Raw genomic sequence first — 27,371 nt, forward strand, 5'->3', positions numbered from 1 at the left:
GTCTAGAAGGAAGAAAATTCTGAGGAATGGTGTTTGTGTGCCCGCTTTTATACCGGACAGCTTCATGACTAAAAGGGTGGGGCTTAAACATCATAATCCTGGCATTATTGTAGAAAGGTTTCAACTAGGTCATGTAGAAGGACACTCCCCCATAGCATCAGCTTAGTGACACAATGTCAGGTGTACTGAATTGTAAGGGAACCCTGAAGTGAATGGATGACATAATGCTACGAGTCTTTCCGAAAGAAATACCACTTACGCTTCCACTTCCTGGACTTTTAGAAATGTTCAATAGCTTTTTTTTTTTTTTAAGTCAATAATTTCAAGTTTGTGCGTATACATAAATTGAACAACTAAACTGAACAATTAAACTATAACTTGAACAAATAAAGTGAAAGTACTGATATATGGGTCACTGTGATCTGTTTATCAGTACTTTCATTTTATTTGTTCAAGTCAGGCAGGCTTATGTCTGTCTCCTGCTGTAATTGTGCTTATTATAACTATGTGAGTGACAATGTCCTTTGCAAAGTCCTTCCAGCTCTCCACCAATACATCCATGCCCATGATGCCCATGTCTGCCAAGTCATCTGCCATTATTTCAGCCATTGTTTGTGTGTGAGGCACCAGTTCCAGCTGTGATATTGCAGAGCCAGAACACTAGTGTGTCCAGCTGTATGGCACAGTCTTGAGGCTTACTACTCCTTTCTCATTGGGGGGCTATGTATTGCTGTGATGTGATTCTTTCCGCATCTTAGTATGTATCTGTATTTCAGTCTGTTGTGTTTGTGTGCATGTACATGCACTGTATGTCTGTAACACTGGATCTGGTGATGAGGGCAAAGGTTGGAATCTGACTTTATATGGAAGTTGTCTGAATGACTTCAGGATTCATCTGTAGTGCCAGGGCCTTCGTTATTGTTTGGCCAAAATCTACAGCTTCTGGCACTCAAAAATGGCTGCAGACCAGCAGAAATTCCTATGCAATGGTAAGCTACATGTTTGACTATCAGCACAATGTACTCTAAATCTGGTTGATTAATTGATTTGTTAAATAATCTTTGGTGGTGCTTAATGCCCCATTGATGCCCTTTAATGATTTTAAAGTTTTAAGGCATTTTTTAATGGGTCACAGATTCAAACAATGAATATACGATTATTTGGAGACAGTGAAGTCTTCCAGTACTACTATGCTCTTAGTTTAATAATGTTCTTTGAAAACCATTTTCCTGTAACAATTGTGAAAAGATGTCATCATACACCAAACAAAAACTCTGCACATTTCCATAGAAGATTGAGGTTCATATTTATTTATCTTGAAAAGTCTTGTGACAATCAGCATACATTTTTATACATTACTGTACAGATAAGAGAACACTCAGTGCAATAAGACAAAGGACATAGGCTTTCTACCTGTCACAGTGCACATTTGTTTCATACAAAGGGATTGTACATTGTTACATTTCCAAACTGCACCCTCTGGGTACAAAAGAGTGAATTTCAAACAATCATCTTTATTGTTGATCTGCATACAGTGTAGCTTGGCATACATACAAACGAACAGGCTACAATACCTCGTAACCTCCATGTTTTTGAGACTGTATACCAAGCACTACCCTGGTTAAGTGTTCTCTCCTTAACCCCTGATCTAGGATTAGCTCAGCCCACCTTTGGGCTCTCAATAGCTTTTTCAGCCTTGAATATTTTAATTTCTCCCCCAAATCCAAAATGCTCATAAAATAGGGACTGGTGCACTTTACCTATACTTCACAGCTGTTAGTTTACAGTTTCTGCGATCTCACACCCAGTGTGACCCAGTTACAGTGAGTACCAGTCTCCAAGGTAACACATTTTGGACAGGCATCAGTTTCAAACATGGAGGTCAAAAGGAAGAATAAGGGAGGTGGGATATTTTACTACAAGATCCAAGTACTTTGGCAATGCAGATGTTGCATTGGTTGTGCAAATGACCACTTGAACTCATCTGAGAGGTAGAGGGAGACAGGTGGATATCCAGTCCTATGTGGTTGAGGAATGCGGAATTGCAGCTTTCTTGTGTACAGCCTCTTTGTTTATGCAGCCATAATCCCTGTTACCAGGCCATGAAGCCATGGGTACTACATAGTTACAATAGCTGAGAGCTATTGGTCATTGGTTTGTGTCACTAAACAAGTATTTGTGTCTGTCTGAAATATCCAGTCAATCTACTCCATTAATTTATGATAAATAATGGCACTGTCATTCTATACAAGACCACTGCACAAATAAAAAAAAAAAAAAAAAAAAAAAACCTATATTTTCATTTCACAATTATCAGTCCATGAACACAATTCTTAAATAATGCTGAAATGCAAAAAATACAACTTTGATATTCCAGATTGTCATTAATCTCTGGGTGACCATCCTTGTGTACACTTTGGAGGATTCTCACTGTCTGGCACCTGCCAGCTATTGCCACAGACCCAAAGAGGAGGTAGTAGCCCCGGTTTTACAGCTCTACATGCCATATACACACACAGATCAAACAAGATCCAGTTAAAAACACCCCTTCTTAAAGAAGTCATTTTGTACTCTGTGCAATGCCCTGTCCTTAAACCCGTTATACTCTCAGAAACTATCTACTTAAATGTCTACAGAAGCCAAAGGCAAAACAAAAAAGAATGTGATCATAAATTATAGATTAAATCCGTCTAAGATTATAAACGTTTTAGATCTGTTTTGTTAATTACTAATTACACATTCGAATAAGTTCTCTACTAAAGTGTTGAAAGGCAGCAAGAAGTGAGCTAGCCCTAATCCAATCACCATAACATCCAGTGTTAAAACAGACTTCATGTAGTGTGGCAAAATACCACAGAAACATCATTTCCAGAGTTCTTGAAATAGAAAGGCAAGTAAAAGCTATTGATGCAAATGTACTGATTGTGTATTGCGATCATTTTTTTTTTCTTTTTTTAAAATAAAGGTATAAAAACAACAATTGCATTGGGCTAACTCTACATAAACTTTGCAAAGATATTCCATTTAATTTAGAAAATATCTATTAATGCTAGGTCATTTAAGAATCACATTGAGTATAAAAATATTAGATACAGACATTGATACAAAAACCTCTTAAACTGCACCCTCCTAAATATTGCTATGGTAACCTCACCCACCCATCTATCCTCTGGTGAGAGCACACTCTGAGTGGCTGCATCAGCCCTGCATGATAATCAAGGGTGAAGCAGGATCCTAAGGTTCTCATAAGAACTAAAAGTCAAATGGCCGTGTCCCAGAAGACAGTGGTCTGAGTAGGGTAGGGGGGTGGCCTGTACTTTTTCGCCCCGTTGGTTTTCTTCCAGCTGGGCATGTTCGGCAGGCTTTCTTTCTTGCATGGGCTACGGTCAGGAAGTTGCTGACGAGATCTTATCTCCCGACAGAGACGCTGTTTCCTCTCAATCATCTCCAGCATGGTGCTGTCACCATATAACCATGGCATAGGGGGCATCTATAGGCCACAAGGAGAAAACAAGTTTAAATATTTTTAACGAAGGAACAGTGGCCCCCCAGATGTGTTTGGACAGTCAAGCCACACTTAAAATTTTTATCATTGCATTATAAAACCAAGTATTTTAAAGACATATAGCACAAACACAGTTTTTAAGCAAAACATGTCACAAAACAACTATGTTACATTTTAAATAAAAAAAAACAATAGATCTATAGTTCAAATTTAAGACAAAACTATTTGGACATTTTCTGGTTGCGAAACTTAGTGGAACATGTCAGGGATCTGCCTTTAGTTTTGTGTTTTTTTAACCCTTTGTGGCAGAGCACTGACATGTGGTTGTAGAAAGGTTCTAAGTTCGTGGGCAATGGAGGAGTCAGGAGACAACGAAGCAGGTTCAAGGTCAGTCTTTTTAATCGTCAGCTTTTAGACAAAATTGATGGTAACCATCAAAACAACCAGTTCATAAATAAATGAAAAGCACTCTCTCTCTCTGTGTTCGACTGCTGTGCTTTCTGGACACTCTTTCTCTCTCTCTCTGATGCTTTGGCGTGCCTTATAAGACTCCCTCCGCCATCAAAACAATGAGAGACAGGTGTTAGAGATAATTATGAGCCAGGTGACGAGCCTTACCGCTCTCCCTCTCCCGTAGACCGACACATGACCACGCCCCCCCATGCCACATGCCCCCACTTCTGACTCAGGCCGGGGCAACATCCGGCCTGCCTACTCCCCCCCATTTCTGGAGAGAAAGTCAGCCACAACCATCTGCGCCCCCGGTCTGTGGATAGCCAGATACCAACGGGTGATCCACGCGTTAGTATCCTTCATGCAGTGGAGCCATTGCAGAGGAGTGTGATCAGAACAGAGGGTGAAGGCCCACCCCAGCAGGTAGTAGCGGAGGGTCAGAACAGCCCACTTAATCGCGAGAAACTCTTTCTCGATGGTACTATATTTTGTCTCCCTGAAGGAGAGCTTGCGACTAATAAATAGCACTGGCCATTCCTCCCCTCTCACCTCCTGCGAGAGCACCACGCCCAGCCCTCTGTCAGATGCATCAGTCTGCAAAATAAAGGGGAGAGAGAAATCAGGTGCATTTAAAAGCGGCCCCCCACACAGTGCGGACTTTACCTTAAGGAAGGCCTGTTGGCACGACCCTGTCCACTGGACTGGATCGGGAGCCCCCTTTTTAGTAAGGTCAGTCAGCCAGTAGCCAGCCAGCCCCAAAAACTGCCTTACCCCCTTTTTGGTCTTGGGCGCGGGCAGGCTGCGATCACTGTGGTTTTGTCAACCTGTGAACGCATCTGCCCATGACCCAAGTGGAACCCCAGATACCTAACTTCCACCCACCCAATTTCACACTTCTTCCAGTTGGCTGTGAGTCCCGCCTGTCTCAGAGCTCTCAGGACAGCCCTCAGATGTTGCATATGCCGCTGCCAATCATTATTGTAAATGATGATGTCATCTAGATATGCGGTGGAATATGCCGTGTGTGATCTGAGGATCTTGTCCATAAGGTGCTGAAATGTGGCCGAGGCTCTGAACAAACCGAACGGAAGAGTCAAAAAATTTTGTGTAATCCGAACGGTGTGGAAAAAGTCATCTTTTCTTGGGACATTGGAGTTAAAGAGATCTGCCAATAACCCTTCGTTAAGTCCAGCGTCGAGTAACTCGTCAATTCATGGCATTGGATAAGCATCAAATTTGGACACCACGTTCACTTTCCGTTAGTCAACACAGAAGCAGACCGAGCTGTCGTTCTTCGGTACCAGAACTACCGGGCTGGCCCGATCACTGTGCGACTCTTGTATTACGCCGATCTCGAGAATTACCTCTAATTCTTCCTGAAATATATTTTTCTTGTGTTTGGGAAGACGATAGGGGTGTCTACGAACCACCACCCCCGGGGTGGTCTCGATATGGTGCTCCCCGCAGACCGACACATGACCACGCCCCCCCATGCCACAGTGGTCTATGTCTGTTTTATGTCTTGTGTCTTAATTCAGCCACTTCAGTTGGTTTGATTTATTTACTCTGTGGCTGAATGCAGGCAGTTGTGTTTTGTCTCATGCTGTGTGAATGCACATGGGTTTGTGTTTTCTCATTCCCTTGTGCATTTGTGTCTGTCTTGTCTTCAGTGATAACCCCACCCTCTCGTTTGCCTTGTTATCTGTCTGATTATTTGTTGATTGTTTTCACCTGATCTCCTTATTTCCTTGTTACCCTCATGATTTCTCTCCCTTTATAATCTCCCTTTGTGCTCTGTCTTGTGCCAGTTCATTGTGGGATGTTGCTTGTGTTTATGTCCTCTGTTAGGTCTCTGTTGGTCATGTTCCTGTCCAGTCGGATTTCTGTTGGTTCCCTGTTCCAGCCCAGCCCGTCATTGTGTTGTCGCCCTGGACTGTGTTTGTTTTTCCCCTTTGGGGTAGTTTTTGTTTGTTTTTGTTATATTTTTGTTAAATAAAAGCCCTAATCGCTACTCTGCATTTGAGTCCTGCCTTTTCCTCAACCTAACCTGACAGAACATACCTACGCCTTTTGTTACTCTGCTAAGACACCAATGTGAACTTGAAGGAACTTCACACATCCCCTAAAAATCACTTTGGGACCAATTTTTGAAAGTAACTGGGAAAACGGTTAAGAAAATTAAAGCCACCTGGCTGGATATTTTGCAAAGTAATTCAATGAAATTCATTTTCATTTAAGTGTTACTTGCATGTAAGTGTCCGAATACTTTTTGGGGCCTCTGTACATACAGTAAATGTGGCTGCCAGCTTTGTGTAATTTTAAAGCTTAATATTTATGAATGTCTTTGCATGTGTTCATAGATAAGCATAGTACCTGTTGGACATCAGGAGGCTGTCTTTGAGGTGTGCCAACTGGAGATGAAGCAGCTAGTGTGGAGGAAGACCGACCTGCCTTTGGAGCTGTCTTCAGGTCTGCAAGGAAAGATTCAGCACATGTCAGCTTCTACAGATGAACATGAAACATATTGAAATTACATTATCATGCATTTATTTTCCATGAGCCTGAACTGCCCTTCCTGCTGAATAGATAAGTATTGTTGGTCTCCAGTATGTTGTGTTTTGGATGCTGATCCCCAGAGTGGGATGTTATAATACTAGTTTCTCCACCGGGTTTCTTAACTAGCTTCATCAGCAAAGTTTTGGATGTTGGGTGAGTAAATGATCAGAATGTCTCAGTTACCATTCACTTTCATTGCATATTTGTTCCGTACAATGAAAGTGAATGGTGGCTGAGTCTAACATGCTATCTAACATGCCCTTTTGTGTTCCATGAAGAAAAGAAAGTCAGGCGGGTTTGGAACAACATGGGTGAGGAATGAAAGAGTTTAATTTTATGGTGAACTATCCCATTAACCAGCAGACCAGCAAGCTGGTCTTCTCAGCAGGGTTGTCACAGTTTCTGTTCTTACCAGAGTTGGAGTTCCCTAACATTATATTTGGACTCATGGAGGATCGTCCAGACCGGTTGGATGGTACCATGGTTGAAGATCCAGACCATGTGTCCCTGTCATGTGCTTTAGGAGATTCTGTGCTACAGTTGCTTTGATCTTTCCCCTCATACCAGGGTAAAGCCTCATTTGTGTGCACTCCCCTATCTTTGCAGTCCTGTCTGCTCACTACATCATTGCCATTGCTGATCCTTTCCTTGCTCCCCCATCGGCTCTCTGCGCTATGGTTAAACTTCTCCTTATCCTGACCAGACTTTATGCCATGTTTTCCACCATCTTTACTATCCCGTCGATATTCCAGCCCAGTTCTACCCAGGTCCTTGCTTTCATGTCTGGGAGGCAGTTCCATCCCATAGCAAATTTTCTCCCTGCTGTCATGTCTGGTCTCTAGACCATTTCTTAACAGGTCTTTGCTGTCTTGTCTGGGCAAGAGATCCAGAGTATTACTGCCCCTGTCCTTACTGTCCCATCTAGGCAAAGTTTCTGCAGTGTTGCAGCCCCTGTCTTTGCTATCCCGTCGAGTCATTGCCTCAGTGCTGCTGCCTCGATCTTTGCTCTCTTGTCGGGGAGGCAGCTCTGGACCATTACACCCCTTGTCTTTGCTGTCCCTTCTGGCTAATGGTTCAGTGTTACCATAGCTGCAGTCCTTGCTTTCATGTCGAGATAAAGCTTCGATGCCATTCTGCTCTTTTTCTTTGCTGTCTCGCCGATGCGAAGACTTTCTGTTGCTGCTGCGGTCTTTATCTCGCTTAGATTCTTTGCTGTGATGGCTCCTCTCCTTGTGCTCCCGCTTGGACCCAGAGCTGTTGCCCCTTCCCTTGGTTTCACCTAGAGGAGGGAGACATTACAGATATTTTAGTGTCTTTAATCTCTTTCAAATGCTGAAAAACTTTATGAATATTAACACTCATCTATTGCATTGTGGATGTTTTTTTGTTTTTTTTTATAGCAGCAATTGATTTTGTCCACTAGGTGTCACTTTGCTACTTTGGGATTCATGGAGTGATTTGTTAATGTATTGTGTTCCTCATTGGAGTGTCTGTGGTATCAGTGCTTTGGGCAGTTGTGACAGGTGTGGCACACATCCAGAGAACACCCAGAGAATTGTACAGATGGGCTGCATCTGGGCTGTTCCACCCAAATCAAGGCAGATATTAAGTGTGTTTATGTTCCTTAAAAAATAAACATCATTTGTGTATTAGAACCAGTGTTGGGTGTAATCTAATAACAAAGTAATTCATTACTGTAATCTAATTACTCTTAAAGTCAAAAAGTAGTGTCAAAAACACAGTACATTTTAAATCCGTCCAATCAGATTACAGTTAGTGACTTTCAATTAAGGTAATTACTTGTAAGTACATTACTTGAGTTCCACATATTTCTAAAATAATATATTTTATGTATACTACATTTAAAATATGAATTCATATTTACATCTGTTTGCATTTCTGTGACAGCTGAAGGGTGTGCAACACTGAACAAGGAGGAAATACTTCTGAGAAGTGTTTTAGAAAGTAATTTAAAATTAAAGTAACTAATAATGTGATTACTTTTCAATGAAGTAAACCAGTAAAGTAATCTGATTACAATTTTTGAGAAGTAACTAGTGATTTGTAGTCGATACATTTTTGAGTAGGCCTAACTCTTGCGAACACTGATTAGAACACTGTTGAATTTGTATAAAAACATTTTTTGATAACCATTACTGAGAGCAGTCAGACTAGCATATACTGTATTTAATGACTAATGACTGTTTTGTTTAATGTACCGTAGGCTCTATATGCTTTCTTACACTGCTCTCTTGAATACTCGATTCTGATTGGTCAATGGTGCCATCCAGCAGTCAGATATTGCTCTGTAACAACCGGTCATCCGGGGATTAAGACGTATCAGACCGCTCACCTGGTTTCTGCGAGCCGTCTCTCCTGCTTCTCGGATCGCTATGCGATCTTTACAAATAAGCTAATAAAGTGATTTAAACTCAGATCAGTGTTTCATGTGCATTTATTTATTTATTTGGCAAGTAGTCTTGTAATAGGCTGAAAATTGAGGAGTCAGAGGAGTCAGTTTACATCATTTTTATAATGTAAACACCAACAGAACTCAGACGCAAACCGGAGGTTAATTTCAGCTGTTCAGCGATTTATTTCTTCTCAAATTACATAATTTCAACGCAAATCAATATTTTATGTCCATGTATTTATTTATTGGATTAGTAGCCATGTTATAAGCTGGATATTGTACAGTCAGCTGGTTTTGCAAAATAAACCCCTTCAGGGTGATATAAGACCCCTCCGCTTCCTGTCTGGGTTTATTGTGCGATAACTACCGGCTGACTGTACATTATCCCTTGCTTAACTTTCTGTTGTTGCTGTTGTTTTGTAAAATATGTATAAAGAAAAGAAGCTTTGTTTTTCTCCACACTATTAAACAATAATTTCACATAGCATTTAACCAGCCCTGTGTCTGCAGGATTAAACTAAAAAATAATTAAGGCCTCTAAAAATAGATATCTTTTTTTTTTTCACCTATATTCATTAATTGGTGTTGATTAATGCCTGCCAATTTTAATGCCTCCCTGATTATCTTTACTGACTGAGGTTTTCAGTGAGAGCTTCTGTGTACCATGAGCCAGTATTGTTTAAATGTGTGGTAGGCCTATCTTTTGCTCACAACACCATCGATGAGTGGGTTCAAAAATAGGTCACACACTGTTTTCCATCTGCAGCGAGGACAGATGATACCCCTGCCTCACCACAGCCAGAAACTGTGCCACCTCAGCCACTCCATGAGACAACGTACAGGTGCGCAGGCCTCTTATAGACCATATGAAAATATGCACAATCAGCCATCCCCATAACTACAGATACCTGCTTCATGACTACCAGGTAAAACCTAAAAGCAACATGACATGGCAATCTGGCAGCACCAACAAACTCCAGTCAAACAAAATCAGGCTCTACAAATTAAAATAACCAGCTTTGGGCAGTAGTTTTCCAGTAATGTGACAGCAGTTAAGCTTCTTTTCCAGAAACAAGCAGTGTTGGGTTATTAAAAAAAAAAAAGTAATGCACTACAAATGATCAATTCTATATAATTGTAATAAGATTACTTTACTGTAGGGCTGGGAAATTCAGCATGTTAATTTTTGTTATTAATATTTTTTGTTTAACGCGTAAAATGCAGAATGCATTTTTTTTTTTTTTTTTACTTCCTGAAACTTCACGTGATGGGAGAAATTTGTCCCGAGTTGTTCCTGGCAGGCTACTCAGCCTTACAGGCTCTGATTATGGTGTTAGTGCATCTGCTGCATGCCAGGAACAAACCCAGGCACCTTTGTACAATGGGCGAAATTTCAGTAATGTTTTCCTAGCACAGAAACTGATTATGTGGAACAGCGCATGCTTATTCATTACGCACAACGCATGTTCAAGGCATAATATACCTGGGAGTGAATTTACTGTATGGAGAATGAAGACTTCACCTGCAAGCAGGCATTTATACCTGTATTCAGCCGCGTCTCTACATTAGGGGCAAGTGGGGCTAAGCCACACCAGAGGTGGCACTGTTGTGCAAACTGCATGGCATCATCATAAAATTATATTAAGAAATAATATATTTTCCACAACTTAAAAGTGTTTTATGTCCATTATACAAGAAAAAGTATATATTCTTTTGAGAAATCCCATTATTATTAAGGTATGTTGCGTAAAAGCCATTTAATCATTCTCATTTACTATGCGTGGGGCTAGCCCTTCATCCTCAATGTTAATCAAGGGAGAGCTGGAGAACGCCATGCATGCAAATTTTACTCGACGCTGGACTTAACGAAGGGTTATTGGCAGATCCCTTTAACTCCAATGTTCCGAGAAAAGACGGCTTTTTCCACACCATTCGGATTACACCAACGAGCGTTCAATGATGGCCTGAGGGGCTAGTTTGCCTTTGTCCCTGAGCTAATCAAAAGCTTTGATCATATTTATGTCAGCTGTTGATATGAGCATCGGAAGTTACCGCTCTTTACTGAGCTCTTGTGAATTTCATTGGTAATTTTTAAAAGCTAATTTGTTTCTAATGTGCTGTTTGTTGGATCAGTTAAGCCCTGTTCATCATTTCATTGAATTGTATGCCATTGTATTGAGGTGATGTTGATGCATTGGTTTGTATTAGATATCAGTGACTGCTAAATATTTTGAGTCTGTCGTTTTGATTAGTTTTGTTATGCTGTTCATTCGAGTTAGTGAGATAATAAGCACACCCTTTAACGATTTGCCTATTTGTGGTTTACTTTCACGGTCACTTGAACTTTTTTGATGTGGATGTGCATGTCTTAGTGGTGTTTTGTTCTGAGATAAAATTATTAGGGATGTTTGTGTGGCAGCATGTTCAGAGGTTGCCCAAAAAAAGTATTTATTTGTCACTCTGTTAAATTTCTGTCATGGTCTTTTTTTATCAGTCATACTTGTTTTCATTTTATAAGTACTAGGGCATTGAGGGGTGGAGCATCTATTATAATGGCACATGCATGACAGTAGATATGCTTTTATGATAGATTTTTTGACTCCCCTTGTTTGAGTCCAGTGAAACCAATGAGTTCTAGTGTGAAACTTCTACATGTCAATCAACCGCTGCACTAAAACGAGGTTTTTAATCTTTGCCTGTTAAAGTGCATACACACATGCACAAGTTCACAGAACTTCATAGTCCCTGATGTGAACATAAAGTGTAACACGAGAAGCACATCTGTGAAGCTCAGTTAACACAGTTACTCCACTAAAATAACAGACAATTCTGCTCTAAACATGATGTTTGCACTTATATCAAATGCATGCATAACTGGATGCGCTACTTTTTTTATTATGCAGTTTGCGCTTTATTATCATAGATTAACACACTGAAGTAATGATTGATGAATGCAGTCATGAAATCAGATACTAGATACTCAAAACCTAAACACAAAAGAGATGCACAATACCAGGTGTAACTGATGATGGCGCCAGTTAATACGCATCTGATACGCATATTAATACCAGGGAATAAGCAGGGCACATGCACAGCAGCAATGTGAAGGACAAAAAGTGAAGTCAAAACTGATGCACTAGGTTAAAATGTTTTTCTTGTTTCTTTTTTATCTGTCAAAATGACAGACAGAATTTGGAATTATTCGTCAATGTTTCAAAGATCGGTCAAATAATTGATTGTTAAGTGATCGTATGTGCCCCACACTAAATAATGACCCTGAGACACCACTGCCTGTATGTATAGTGTCTAATAATGCATTGGCAATGCACACTTAAGTTTCTCTTGCCAATAAAGTTTGATATGAATTGAATATGCCCATTTGATCCTATCATTAAAAATTTTTACACGTTCAGTTTTAATACGATTAATGCGATTAATCACAGAAAACTGTGCAATTAATTAGAGACATTTTTTAAATCAATTCACAGCCCTACTGTACTGATTACTTAATTGAAAAAGTAGTCACATTACTTATTACTTTGTTACTTTCAAAAACAGTTTTCACAGATTTTGTTTTTTTAATTCAACATAATGTCTAAATTTCCTCTTTGTTCATTATGACACACCCTTCAGCTGTCAACAGACATATGAACATATGAATATACTGTATATTTTAAATGTATTATACATAAAAATATATTATTTTAAAAGTATGTGTAACCCAATTAATCTACTGAAAAGTGATTAACTTAATTAAAAGTCAGTAACTAATCTTATTACAATTCACAGATCAATGTTTACTGATTACTGATCACAGTTTGGCACAATGCTGCTGTTCAGTTACTCAGTTTTGCTTTCTGGCTTTATTGGTTGAATTAAGTATGCATTTATCTGTTTAATTTAATGCTGTCATCTTAATTTCTTTTCCTTTTTTTGTGTAATTAAATACTGCTCTGATTGCAGAATTAAATAATATCATCTGATGGTTACATATTTACAAAACTTAAATATCTTAATGCAGTTAGCAACTTTTTATTAGTAGCTTGTAGTGAAGCTAACTACTTTTTTAAAAGAAACTTGACTGTAGTTTATCTACTTTAAATTATGAGTGGCTTGGGAAGCTATGGTTTAAAGCTTCATAAACACTGTGAACAATTAAATAAAAAACTGCATTTCAAAGAGTGGAAGCATCAAACTAAGACACTAATTAACACCAAGTTAAAATATGAGCTGAGAGAGCTTCCAGTCAAAGGCTTAATTAGTATTTGATTTATTTATTTTTTTTGGTCCAGTACAGTACGTGTCTGTGCAGGTAGTGCTGCGCTCACAGGATTTGCACATTTGTTCCACTGAGTGCTGAGAGCTTCACGCATTCACTGCAATGGGGCTGCCGTGACCTGCATCGTGATTGGTCTTTAGCTCCTCTAAAGGAGTCTCTGCAGGGAGATTCTCCCACCCCAACCCCTTCTGTTACCAGGATGAGCATCAACTCTGCAACTTTGTGCTACTTTATCTGTAGACCTCTTTAAGATGAGCAGTAGTAATAAGTCTGTGCATTTTTAGTACAGTGATGTGAACCTGAGTTATGTGGAAATGAGTGGATGTAGTAAAGGGATAGTTCACTCAAAAATAAAGATTTATCATCATTTATGCTCCAAAACCCATTTGACTTTCTTCTATTATGTAAAATGTTTAGAAAATGCAATGAAAGTGAATACTGACTAAAGCTAACATTCTGCTTAACATCTCCTTTTATGTTCTATTGAAGAAAGAAAGTCATATGGGTTTGAAACAAAATTAGGGTGAGTAAATTATGACAGAATAATTATTTTTGGTTGCACTATCCCTTAAGTGATATATATATATATATATATATATATATATATATATATATATATATATATATTGCTTTCTGAATTTTTTAGGGGAAAAAGTAAACCATACAAAAACAGTTGGCTGCAGAAGACCCCATTATCCTTCAGCAGGTGCAGATAATAAATTTAAGAGTGTCCCACATAGTCAGTTAATTCACTTAGATTGTTATGGAAAATATTGACAGTGAATAACAGGCACTATTATAACTTCGGATCATCCAGTGGTTAGGAACTGTTTACATATTAAAGAAGTACACTGCAGTGGTTTAATGCGTCAGCAGGTCCAGGGAGTCATACCAACCACTTTAGCTTTATAATCTCTCTGGATTAAATCTTATGATCTATGTCAGTCTGTTTGTAGAATTCAGATTAAACCATTGTGCAGAGGGAAGCATGCCAGAAGATCTTTGCCAAACACAAAGAGAGAATGGACAACATCCTTTGATTAATTATAAGCATTTTTGTGCTGGTTCGAGATTTGAATTTCACTAAATTGACATCAGAGGCATTTATTTATTTATTTATTGTACTATATAGACATTTTCCCCACTATATAGTTTGTCTTTTTGTATTACTAATGCATTTGTGTAACACTGTAAAAAAATGTCAGCCTACTAACATTGAAAACCTATGTGTAATTGCTGCCTAAATGTTAAATAAAATCAAAGTGGTGCCAAAGTTACAACATATAGTGATATGACTACTTGTAATTTAATTACTGATGAAGAAAATTAAGTTGAAACTCTGAAAACTCCTAAGATTCATTGCAAATGATAGAAATTATTTTGACGTGAAATGTATTGAAACAAAGATGTTGTTACAACATAATGCTGAAAAAAAAAAACATTTACAGTGAAAAGTGTGTGCAGGTTACTATAATGGTGCAATATCCCAGTACTAAATTAGTGACTGAATATGATTATTCTGAAACAGAATTTTTGGTATATAGTGTATTGATATTCTGTGAAATGTGTTATGAGTAGGCCCAAATGGAATCTGCTGACTTTTTTACATTTTCTGTGCAGATTTGGAGGGGAAATCTCTAATGCTAATTAAATAATGTTAATTTATAGCTGAAAGAATCATGAAATTAGCCATAATATTTAATGAACAAACATGTGTGGGAAATGTGTAGAACTTTATGAATGAAAGATGTCGCAATTCTTTGGAAATATGCAATGTTTTCTGAGGAGTTCTGCGTGTGCATATTTGTCTGGGCCTGGTTATGAGTGGATATTAGTTGTTTACCTGGTAACAATATACTGGCACATCTATCTATGTCATTTTTATTTCAAATGATTATTAATCATTATTATTATTATTAACAAATCATATTATTTTTTATGACTGGCAAACTTAGAAATAGACAGTTAGGCACTTACTCTCTCCTGGCTCCTTGCTCTTCTTGCCGCTGGTATTCTTTTTTAGCATGTTTCTGCCAGTGGTGAATAGGTTGGTGAGCTCATCCAGTGGGCTAGTGGGTGTCCGTGAGCGTGCCACTGACACGTTCTGCATGGAGCCATGATGACGTCCCCCTGGGACCACATCCTGAGGTGGTGAACACTTGCCATGAGGTGTGGCAGAGGCGCTGCGAGGAAGGCCAGCTCCAGGAAACGGCCCATCAAAAGGTTGTGACCGCATGAGGCTGAGAGGCGTCAGGCAGCGGCCCATGCTGACAGGTGAGGGGCAGGCTGAGTGGCTGCGTTGATAGCTGTGTGAAGAGGATGAGCTTTTATGAAGGGCACAGGGCAGTGGGGGTGCTGAGGATCGCCCCGACACTGTTATTGTAGGAGTGGCCATTAGCTCCCTCTCAGAGCGCCTAAGGTGCGAGTTAGAAGCAGAGCCAGAAGTTTCCATAGAGGATGAGGCTGGCGATTTGCAGTAAGGGGAATTTTCCAACATGGGCAGCTTTGTCATGTCTAGAGGGGTGAGTGGGGACTCGTCCGAGTTGGGCGAGCACTGAGCCGGAGCTGGAGGAAAAACTAGTAAAGGTGGCCTGTGGGACAACAGGTTGGGGAAAGGAGCGGGGATGTCACAAAGAGCCATGCCACGAGGAGTGGTGCAACGGCTTAGAGGTGTATGGATATCAACCTCAGGTGGGCAGGGTGTGACACATTGTAAGCGACAGCTCACAAGATCCCAACGTGAATCATACTCATCAAGTGCAGGGTATTTCATCTCTTCGTAGACGGCCTCACCAGGCTCATCGTCCTCAACACGAGGGGTTGGTTCTCTGCACGCATTCCCGGACATTTCAATGTAGACAGGTTCATCTAAGTCTGAGTCCTGCTGTGGACCTTGAGGCTGGGGAGGAGATGGGGCCTGGCCATCTCTTGAGTAGGGCATGTTGGGCAAACATTTCGAACCATGATTGCTGATGTAAGATTCGTCAAATGAAGTGCTCAGTTGCGTGTTGGGATTCCTCTTGGGCTTTGGTGGGGGAACTTTCCTGCAGTCCTCACTGCAGCCTTGTGTTCCTGGGTCAGGAAAAATACATGACGATATATGCATTAACATATTGCCATAGTAGTACTCGACATTTTGGGTTATGCACACAAAGCTGAAAACAAGCTGACATTATCTTTCCCAAAGCACAATAAATTTGAGGTCGCACAAGGTTTGTGTTTGACAACATTAAGTAATCTTACCATGTCTTCAGTACACAGGAGAATTGAATATCTTTTCTTTATTTAGGTACCAGATGGTCCTTTTGCACGCTGTGTGTCACCAAACCCATACACGCAAACACCAATAGGTTTAACAATATTTTATATGACATAAAAACAAACACAATCTGGGTTCTCCCTCAAAAGTGCACTCTCTCATGTATGGATAAAAATCACCTGTGCAAATAAACTGCTTTACTGTTCCAACTGTACACTGAAAACAGAGATGATAAACTGCCTTGATTTCAATACTGAGAAAAAATAATATTTGATCATATCAACAAAAACGCATAAGCTTTGGGGGCGTGTAAAGAAGAGAGAAATTAGTAAAACTGCATTGCACCCAGATTAAAGTCATTTTTCATGTTCTCTGAGTGAGTCAGAGAATCCCTATGCACATGCCTGTGATGAAAAAATAAAAATAATATATATATATGTGTGTGTGTGTGTGTGTGTGTGTGTGTGTGTGTGTGTGTGTGTGTGTGTGTGTGTTAATTTGGTTAAAGTTGAGAGTGGTGGATCTTGTGATCCATTTCAGTGCCTCTGAACGTGCCCCTCCTCCTGCTCCCCTCCCTACAAGCGGATGTGTTTACCCTAGCCCCCTCTCCTCCAGGGGAACTAAAATCTAGGTCAATCGCTCCTCCTGAATGAATTCTGCGCTGCCTGGTCCCTCCCCCACACCCCCTCAACCTCCCGCTTCAACACGCAACTCTCCTCTCAATGAGGGACATCCCCCACTCTTTGCTGCTCATTGGATGAATCCCTGTTGAGCTGGCTGCCAGCCTGTCCCTCATTGGTTCCTGTTGCAATCTAATTTCCTGTCACCTCGCTGGCAATTGGCTGAGGCTTATATCTGATGCCGGGATTGGTGGTGCAGCACGGGGTCTCTGTTTCTGTGGGCTGGTTGCCGTGGTATTGAGGAAGATCTGTGTGCACACTGTGATCCCTTTAAATTCGGACAAAAAGCAACTCTCACAGAACAAATTTTGTACTGCATAATCACATACTGTGATTTAATATGAGACTTCATTCTATCACTGCATTTCAGCTTTGATTCTTTACTTAACTTTCTGTAGCTCGACAGAGTTTTGGAATATTACAGTGAAGAGCCTGTTTTGTTTTGGTATTTATATGAGTAAGCATCATTAACATTAGAATGTTATTTTAATGTGCATGAAAATGCATTAATGGAATAGAATGCATCTCATACTCATTTTATCATCAGCTTCAAAACAAACACATTTGTGTGAACTCCAGGCTTGTTTAGTACTTAAAAAACTAAAAGAGGACCAACTCTGCAGAGACATAAACTGATGGACATGTTGAAATCTGTAAAAGAATGCCCCCTGGAACAATGTTGATGCAACTGATGACGAGAGTGGGTGTTGAGAGAGGCAAAGAACCCAATGACCTCGACCCTCAATTCATGGCTCATCCACTACACTGCTGTCATGTTTACAATCACTTCGCCTACTGCTAATCACAAGAGGGTGGGGTGCCCCCTTACCCCCAACCCCTCTACCCCCCTCCACCCCCACCCCTTGGGTGGATGGAATTTCACTGTTTTTCCAGTGTGAGTTCACAGTTTTGGGAATGTATTTCTTTACACTGCAGTTTTTCTATACATTTTATTTTTGGCCTTTTCCCCCACCTTTATTTGTAGAACAGTGAAGAACGGGGTAACTGCTGAGACAGACTGGCCATCGGGAGAACCAGGACTTTTCCCGGTGGGCTGGCAAAAGTTGGCCGCGATATGATGAAGGGGACTGTGATAAGCCGAAGGGGGCTGCGATATAAAGAAGGGGACAGTGAAATGCAAGTGGGATGCACATACAGGACCCTGGACTGGGCAGGACTGGAAATGTTGCGAATCGAACTTGAAAGAAGATGCAATGAAAGTGATTGGTGACTGGTGATTGGAAAGTGAATGGTGACTAACATGATGTCTAACATCTCCTTTTGACATGAGGGTGAGTAAATAACTTTAGAATTTTCATTTTTGGGTAAACTATTCCTTTAATATGTCAAAGCAAGAGCATTATATCCTAGGCCATAATTCCAACTGAGCACAGCTAATAAATTATGAAAAGACAACAAAAATCTAGGAAAGGATCAGCAATGCCTGAATCTTGCTCTGCTCAAATAATGTAACACTCTCGCTGAGCTATATCAACATCTAACTTGGAAGTCTGTTAAAATTCAAACATCATGTACAGTTGCTGTCTTCTTCGTGCTCAGTCCACCTAAACCTGTACATAATTTGATTATTCAAATTTAAGACTAACCACATTGCTCACTCAGGTGTGTTTGCTTTTACATTTAAATAAAAGACAGGGCTCTAAATATTTACAAAATATTTAATATGCCGTTTTAGTAGTGAGTGTTTAACTGCTGAACATTGGATCATTTAATACAAAAGGAAATTTAAGGTAAAGCTTGGCTTTAACATGATAACATCTTACCATCACATCTGTCTGAGTGCTCATCTTTACATCTGGTCGGACTGAGGTCCACAGCTTCAGAGGAGATGCTGAGTTTGGTGTTGGGGTCCCGCCGTGGTTTGGGTGGGGGCAGCTTGCGGGATGTGGGGCTGCCCTCCTCTTCTCCTCCTCCCACAGAGTGCAGGGACTGGGAGCGAACAGCAAAACCCATGTTGCAGGGAGGCTGGTGCTGGTGCTGGTGAGAGGACATGTGTTCCGAAGGGGCCGGCATGCTCATGCAGCACATTCGCAGGTGCTTACCCTCGGTGACCACCTCCTCCCCCCTGACAAGAGACCACACATAGAGGAAAAAACTGTTCATGAATGGATTCTGAAGTCAACGGCTGCATTTGGTGATATATTAAAGCCATAATCAATGAGAGACCATGGTAAAATATCTGTGATGCACAACCAACAAGTGGCTTAATGCTTTTATCAAACGTCGGTAACAGGAATATGATACCAAAATTCACTAAACATTTATTAATTATTCATATAAATCATAATATAATAATATTACGTAATATAATCATTAGTGTAGACTTGGCACATTGCTACAGAATTCAATAGATGTGTTTGTATTTTGGCTATTAAATGTGGCTCATACAATCACATTTCAGAGTCAGATAAATAAATAAATTTAAACGGTTGGTTTAAATCCATGCCTTTAATTGTTGGTTTAAATCCATGCCTTTAATTAATATTTAAATAAAAATACATTTCAGCAACGTTTGGATCAAATGAACAGCATAAATGATGAAAAGGGCTCATGCATATTACAGTCCACTGCTCTGTGCATCTATAAACCACAATATTCAGTGCTGTTTGTTATTAGCAGCACTCTGATAATGAGTTCTGTAATGAAGGTTCTCATCTGAATGAATGGCTTCTGTAGAACTATTGATTTCTGTTTAACACCCTATCAGACATGTAACGACACAGTAAAAGGCCCCCAACGTAGCACAAATAGATTTTTAAGTGGATATTTAGATTGTGCTCAGAGCTTTACATGTGCACCCTTTGCAATACTCAGTTCTCAGTTGTGAGTTAAAATCTTAATCATGATTAAGCTTGAAGGAATAAGAAATCAAAGATGTTGAGGCATTTATTTGATGAAGGAATATACTGTAGAATAAATTACAAGAGGGCTCATTGTCCAGGAATTGATTGTGATGCAATAACACAAAAATATGACATGACATCATGCTCTATATAGACTGAACTGGAAATTATCCCTGATCTTTAGTCTCACATCTAACTTTTAAAGCTATGCATGCTATTTACTCCCTATCTCTCTACTGTGCTGTGTCTGTATCCCTGCCTATCTCCTTTGGTTCTTTTGATGTACAAGATCAAAGGTCTTAACTGCTCTCTCTCATTCTGTTTCCCCCCTCCCCCCACCCCCCTCTTGATAAAAATGTCTGTCCCTCAAATGAGAGTGATTTCACCAGCCATCAGTTTGTTTGAGTCAAAGATGCAAGTGCTTGTTTATCAAGGTGCTTACATTTATTACCTGACCATGTGCATGTGTTTGTGTAACTCTTGCATACACAGCTGCTGAACAGCAGGAGTCTGGAGAGAAGGGTTCATTAGTCAGGGGCTTAACTTTGCCTAGCAACAGGGTACCCACAGAAACCAGACACAAAATTTGCTATACTGCTGCTCTGTGCAACCAGTTCCCTCACACACGCACACAAACAACAGGGTCCAAACATACACACATGACGGGTCAGGCATTAAGCTCTTATTAGGAAGAGGAGTGGTGATGTTGGAGCAGCTGTCTGCACTGCGTGTGTCTGCTCCTGCCCGCCACAGACTGTTTTCCCACTGTTAAAAGTTACTGACAATATACTTCTCCTTAGCACAGCCTTCAGTGTTACACAACACAGTGCTTTTGTGATTTCACATGAACAAGACATAAAAGCAAGGTTTGCAGTTATACTGAAAATGCTCTTTTTTTAGCAACTTTAAAAAATCACTTAAAAAGTAAGGACAACTCACATGGTAATTTTTAAGGTGGAGTTAAAGGTTGATGTTAAAATACTTTATCTTATCACAGCTTGATTAACTAAAACTAAGCCATTTGGCTTGATATTGGCTTTGGTTTTAAGCTGATTTCCCGAAAAGTGTAAACACCCTGAAGTGACCCTAAGGTGCTTTAAAATATTGCTCTGTTTGTTTGAGCATCCCGACCAATCCGCCTAGCACAACCAATGGCGTGAGTTTGGGCAGAGACTAATGTTCAGGTTTAATGAACTGTGCAGGAAATCTTTTTGAAAACATTACTTTTCATTACTTTTTATTATCATTACTTTTGCAGTTCCATTTGGTGCAGAAATTACACACTTCAACTTTAAATATGGGCAGTTAAAGAGATTTTAACTGAAAACTAGTCTAAAAAAATATCTCTGGAGAAGATAAAAAGACGAGAACTGGCTTGCAGCATCCTGCTCCAGAATTTGGTCCAAGTGTGTGACAGGGATTAGAGCAGTCTATTATTTATAAGATTGCCCTTGCCAAGTAATAGAGTCATTAAAATGGTGCATTAAAGCCATTGGACAACATTCTGTTATGAACAAGGTTTAGGTCAATGCCAAACTTTTCAATATATTGAATAAAAAATTCTTCATATTAATATGGCAAGTGCAATATAATGTATGACATTAATTGAAATATGACATTAACAGTCCTGAATGTTATTATTTAAGCCATGTTTTTTGCATTCATTTCTGTCAATGTTTTTCAGTGTTTACAGCATATAGTAGTTGTTGTATGCAAATTAGCATGTGAGACTGTGCATGGGCAGATTTTCTCAGAGACACGGTTAAAGCTCCAACAGAATGCCAGAGAATGACGGAAGACCCGCCTCACTCAAACCAGTGAAGAAATCTGATTGGTTGCTGGCTGCTCCAGCTGTCACCAGGCAAAAAACATCTCCTGCTAGCACGCACTTCACACTTAATCTCTATCTAACAGATTTTTTTTATTTTTCTCTCTCACTCTCTTCCTTCCTCCCTTCCCATCAGTTCCTGTAAAAATGGGTCGTCTCAGTGACCCACTTATATCCCTCATGAAAAACCAAGCTATTCTTTTTTTTTAGCCCTCATCCTCCAGCCACTGAGTGAGAATATTTTATAAGAGCAAAAGCTGATATGAAAACCAGGAGTAGACCAATATCACAACCTAAAGACCCTTCAACATCAGCCCAAGAGTGTAATTCAAGGTCACATCAGCTGACAAGTTCTAAGAAACTTCATGGAAGTTACAGTAAATGTGCACAACTAAACACATAGATAAATACAGTATATCTGTTGTGCATGTTTTACCATGCATGTTGTGCCTTGCGGTCACGGGTATATTACGATTAGCAGGCATTCCTCGTAAGCACAAACTTACGTCATGGAAGAGCTGAATTAAATGGTTTAGGGAGTTGCAGCCTCAGCCAAAGTTTGAAAGATGACTCTGAGAGCATTTGGCTATTATTGCACTTAGAAGGCGATGCCAAATGTGATCAGTACAATCTATGCCAACAGGTCTGGGGCAGCACTCAGCAGTAAATTGCCCACTGACACAATTACAGCTGCGTTGATGTTAGCAAGGACAATGATTTGAAGTGTCAAAATCCATTCGACGCCTTTGCTGATGAGTACAATCACTTTTGTATGGCTGAAATTACATTATGCTGAAAAGTTAGACTATATCTAATGCCTCTTAAAGTCATAGTGTGAAACTGATATAAATTTTATCACTGGAAAAATTATACTGAGGAACATTATCCGAGCCTTTTTTCCACCTTGAAATCTTATTTCATATCTTGCACACAAATGTTAATATCCCTCCCAAGGACAAAATAAGTCTTGAAAAAGTCCAAGCCCCAAATATGTCAAAAATGTAAAAATTAATCAACCTCCACATGTAGAAGGGGACATGGTATTTCTTGCCATATACAACATGGCACTGCCAGAGAGAGTCAGTGTGAGAGAGCACCACAGGGAACCACATTAGGGGTTGTTTCCTTATGTGGTGGTCATTTGCATTCATGTAGGAGTGTGTGCCAATGAGGGTGTGAGTGATTGAATGCTCATATGTGTTGTTTAGCATTGAGTGTGTAAGCAAAGTCTTACAGTAAGTGAGTCAATATGTGCAACCACTGACTGTAAATATGACTACGCTTTGTATGCATGCATTGACTGGGTTTTGGTTTTGACTGTTAATATATATCTTTCCTAAATTTCATACCTTTTAATGGCTTCTTCCTGCTTTCGCTTCTTGTAGTTTTTCTCCTGAAAGTTAATCCTGTTTTTTTCATTCCACAGGTCGATGTTCTGCGTGACCAATTTGTTATATGCTTTTAGTCCACAGTCTTCAACATACTGCAAAAACTTCAGAGAATCCTCCTCTTTGCTGCTAATCATTGCTTACAGACATTCCAACAGAGCATTCTGCAAATACAAAATAGATACATTCAAACAAAGTACTGTTTTTTATTTATTGGTTGTTGTTAATTATGTTGTTTTGAAAGTTGTTTTGAATTAATGGTAGTTTAGATAGATAGATAGATAGATAGAGAGAGAGAGAGAGAGAGAGAGAGAGAGAAAGAAACAAAAAATGTGTTAGTGGTGAGATTTGTTTGCGCCATATACGACATAGTAGGTTTCACGATTATCTCCTGGACAACACTTTGACCAGCATCAAGGGGGAATATAATCTGTATATGACAAAACATTCGCACATTACACAAGAGTGTTAAAACAGTAAATCTGTGCAACAAATCACTCAGCATTTTAATTGTGCATTTTCAAAGTGTTTTCTATCCTATTTGTAACCCAAGCAGGAGTCACGATAATGCTGTGATAATGATATGCTTAGAATTGTTGCATTTTCATGGCAATGCTATTTTAATGGCTTATTGTATAAATAAACAAGTATTCTGGGTCAATGAGATTCTCCCACCATCAGCAAATGCAGAGAGATAGCTCAGCTCTAAGCCACAGAGGTAGGTATACAAAGCGATTGTTTATTAGTTTGAGTGAGCTGTAGTATTGTTTACAGCCTGGTTCTCATAGAAAACAGGCCAGTGCATTTCCCAGCCTGAATTATGAAGCATACAGTAGCAGGACACTGGTTAGTGGTCCATTTGTGCTAGATTTAGTGAGTCACGATGCGTTTATGCAGACTGTATTCTTTCAGCTTGAGTAACCACATTTGTCTACAGAATATATTTGTGTATGTGTGTGTGAATGCATTTGTGGAAGTGCACACACAAAATCATGTTGATGCAGTAGTGCAGTAGGTGGGTGTGTAGTTGTTTGCAGTGTACATCTGCAGAAGTCTAGGAGAAGGAGAAGACCACACTCTGTCTTATGTAGGTCAGTATTTTCGGAGCGATCCAAGAATCTGGGCATGCTTGTTTACATTACAGGGGCAGTGAGTGTGAGTGTGTGAGTGTGTGTGTGTTGGGGGGGGGGGGGGGGGAGAAAAGGGGCTTAGTGCAGCCAGATGGGTATCGCACTGCCAAGTCAGAAACCCACCACCATCTGAGCATCTCCCGCCTGAGCATCTTGTGGTCAGAGCATAATTTGTTTGTGTGAGAGTTCACATCCATTAAGAACTCTTCACATTGTATTTAAACCTAGTCAACTAAACTACTCTTGGTCTTTTTGAGTTTGTCAGAAGGCATTTTGTACTACTAAACAGTCTGAGTTAGAGTTCAGTGCTTTGAGTGTGCATGATGCTATTGTACAGCATGCTGTTAATGGTTGGATCAGCTGGTATGTCTCTAAGCATTAAAAGCCATCTATTCTTAATCCTTTAATTTGGCTGGACTGTATTATCACATTGTTTTCGGTAATGTCCTGCACCCTCCCTGCTTATTTTTCTTTCTTTTTTTTTTTCATGGTTTCCACCATCTCATCTCAGTCCTTCACTTGACATTTCCTGCGACAGTTGGCCCTCTTGGGAGAGATGACCCCATTTTCCAAAACTGAAGCAAATTATGCACAATACATATATCCAGGTAATAGCTAGAGAGACATCTAGACACCAACTTCAGTGAAGGACACAAAAATTAAGGCCAAGGTGCTAGGTCAAGTTACTGCACAAATGTACTTGTGTATGAGAGTGCAATGGTGGTACCTCATCAAAAGAGATGGTTTATACAGTAATATGAAGGTAAGAGGTTATTTTATGTAGATAAAAATGAGGTTGATTATGTTGCAAGGTGAAATGGATGAGAGAGCTGAAATGAGAGCTATATACTTACAAAGGAACTAGATCCCTGCAAGCTATGGTTTGCACCAGTTCAGGTACATCCATTAGAATCCCAAAGGCTGACTGATATCCTGAGATTGCGAGTCAACTCCTGCAGGAACAATTCAAGCCATTGTAAAATCACACTCTGGTCTGCTAACTCTAATTCCTGGAGTCCAGGTGCAGGGAGGCTGGGAGAATGCAGCTGTGACAGTGGTGGCCTGCAGCTCCTTTTAGCCAAAGAACCTTGAGACCCCTGAGTCTGTGCAACATTTTACTCCAGTCCAGAAGATACTCTCCTCTTCATCTGTTCATACTACACCCACTAGAGTGCAACAACATTATTGGCACAACCTGAGAAAAGCATCTTTCTTGATCCCCCTCCACACATGCACTTTTAAAAGTCTTGCTACAGCACAAAGCAAAAGAAAAAGCTCATAGAGTCTTCCAAGATGAACCACATACACTCACAAAAGACTTTCCGAAGTGAATCCTTGTTTTTCAAGAAGGATGTACTTGAGCACGAACTGTGCTGGGCACCTCTCGGCAGCACTGGTTCTCAGATGTAGGGCTCCACTGTGAGTGGATGCCACAGCAGATTAACTCAGGATTCAAAACACAAAGAACACGCCTCCACCCTCCTCCTCTTTCCTCTAGCTCCCCCTTGCATGCGCTCGCTCACATCGTTTCCTGCTTTCAGTACCAAGGACAGCTCCTCTGCAGCTCTGCTTTTGTTGGTGGGCTGTAGTAAAAGGGGCAGGAAAACGTGTGAGTCATGGCACAGTGAGCGGATGGGTGGGCGGCCCAGCCTGGTCGTGACTGCCAGGGTGTGACCTCGTTAGACTCATCCCCTTGCCTCTGCAACTGTGAGCACCACTCCTTGTTTGCTCAACCAGTAAACAACACTGCAAGAGAGCCATCCGCCACCCCAAAATCAACAGTCACACTTCAAAGATAATTACATGTTTTGTTAATATATTTATTTGAGGGTTTCTTTTGAGAAATTTTAAAAGCAACATTTACATCACTTTACAATTTCTGTAAAATATACAGTGTGTTTACTTTTTGAATAAAATGTATAATATATAAACTTACAAATATATTATGGCTTTTTCTGTCAGTGCAAAAACTGGAAAAACAAGGGGGGAAAAACACAATGACAATGCATTAATGAGTTAAAGAGTTGGCATGTTCAAGATTTGTTTCTATGATTAATGCGGTGAGCACCAGCGAGCGCAGGGGCTTGTTCAAATGGATTATCACTGTCAGCACAAAGGGATGAGGGGCAGTGATCTGTTGTTTTGCTCAAGCCCCTCTCTCCGCCTCCCCTCACTTTCCCCCACCCTGCCTCCCTCAGTCTCTGTGCCTGTGACTGAACTCGCATCCAAAAGATACAGGGAAATTATTTCAGGGGCACAAACATGCAAAATCATCTGTATACTTACAGTCATACCATGCAGAGAGACATTACACAGCTTGCAGGCTCTCTGGAGCCCATCCATGGACCAGGGACTATACATTAGCTAAACATCGCAATTGTTTCACATGCTTTGATTGGCAAATACAAAAGACATTAGTTTGTCCAATCAAAGCAGATCACAAAGGCCGGCATGACCTCTCAACATTGGCTTTGTGTTGAGGTCAAAAGAACAGTTTAGAGTTATTGATGCAGAATCAATAACAAGCAGTGTTCGCTCGTGAAAGTTATGTGGAAGAGGGAGAAGACAGCTCAGACCGCTAATTTATCTAGGAGGATAATAAAGTCCTGATAGTTGCAGTTAGCCCCTGAGTTGCTGTCTGGAGATGAATGAGATCGTGGAGGGATGGACTGGTTTTTCTCACTCTGGGTTGGAAGAGGCGAGGAAACAGCAGGTCAGTGAATGAGTAAAGGCCATTTTAAAGATGACAGACTCTCATTAAAGTTTCACTGCACCTTATTTCCACATACATGCCTCACCAACCAAAGTGGGACACCAGCCTGCCACGTTTTCACTTTGATCAGATCTGAAAACTTGCACACACACTCATTTTATAAGGACTTGCATAAATATAAATTGCAACATTTTGATTTCTATTAATGAACTTTCTTACTACGTTAAAACACCTAAAATTTCTTAATCAAGCACCTATTTAAACCATGAATTTGGCAATCAAATTTAAAATAACTTTTAGGTG

General features: G+C 40.1%; 1 protein-coding gene across 1 annotated transcript; it reads right to left on the reverse strand.

Moving 5' to 3' along the window:
• Positions 1-1,301: 1,301 nt before the first annotated feature.
• Positions 1,302-25,839, reverse strand: nyap2b (neuronal tyrosine-phosphorylated phosphoinositide-3-kinase adaptor 2b). Its single transcript, XM_051698410.1, has 7 exons — positions 25,210-25,839; positions 23,187-23,389; positions 18,930-19,231; positions 15,184-16,278; positions 6,927-7,793; positions 6,332-6,429; positions 1,302-3,490 (listed from the first exon to the last, which is right to left on the reverse strand). Exons 2-7 carry the CDS (start codon positions 23,360-23,362, stop codon positions 3,260-3,262), a joined length of 2,769 nt encoding a protein of 922 aa, XP_051554370.1. The 5' UTR covers positions 23,363-23,389; positions 25,210-25,839; the 3' UTR covers positions 1,302-3,259.
• Positions 25,840-27,371: the final 1,532 nt, after the last annotated feature.

The sequence above is a fragment of the Myxocyprinus asiaticus genome, chromosome 5, assembly GCF_019703515.2.
Source record: "Myxocyprinus asiaticus isolate MX2 ecotype Aquarium Trade chromosome 5, UBuf_Myxa_2, whole genome shotgun sequence".
In the NCBI taxonomy this organism is placed as follows: Eukaryota; Metazoa; Chordata; class Actinopteri; order Cypriniformes; family Catostomidae; genus Myxocyprinus; species Myxocyprinus asiaticus.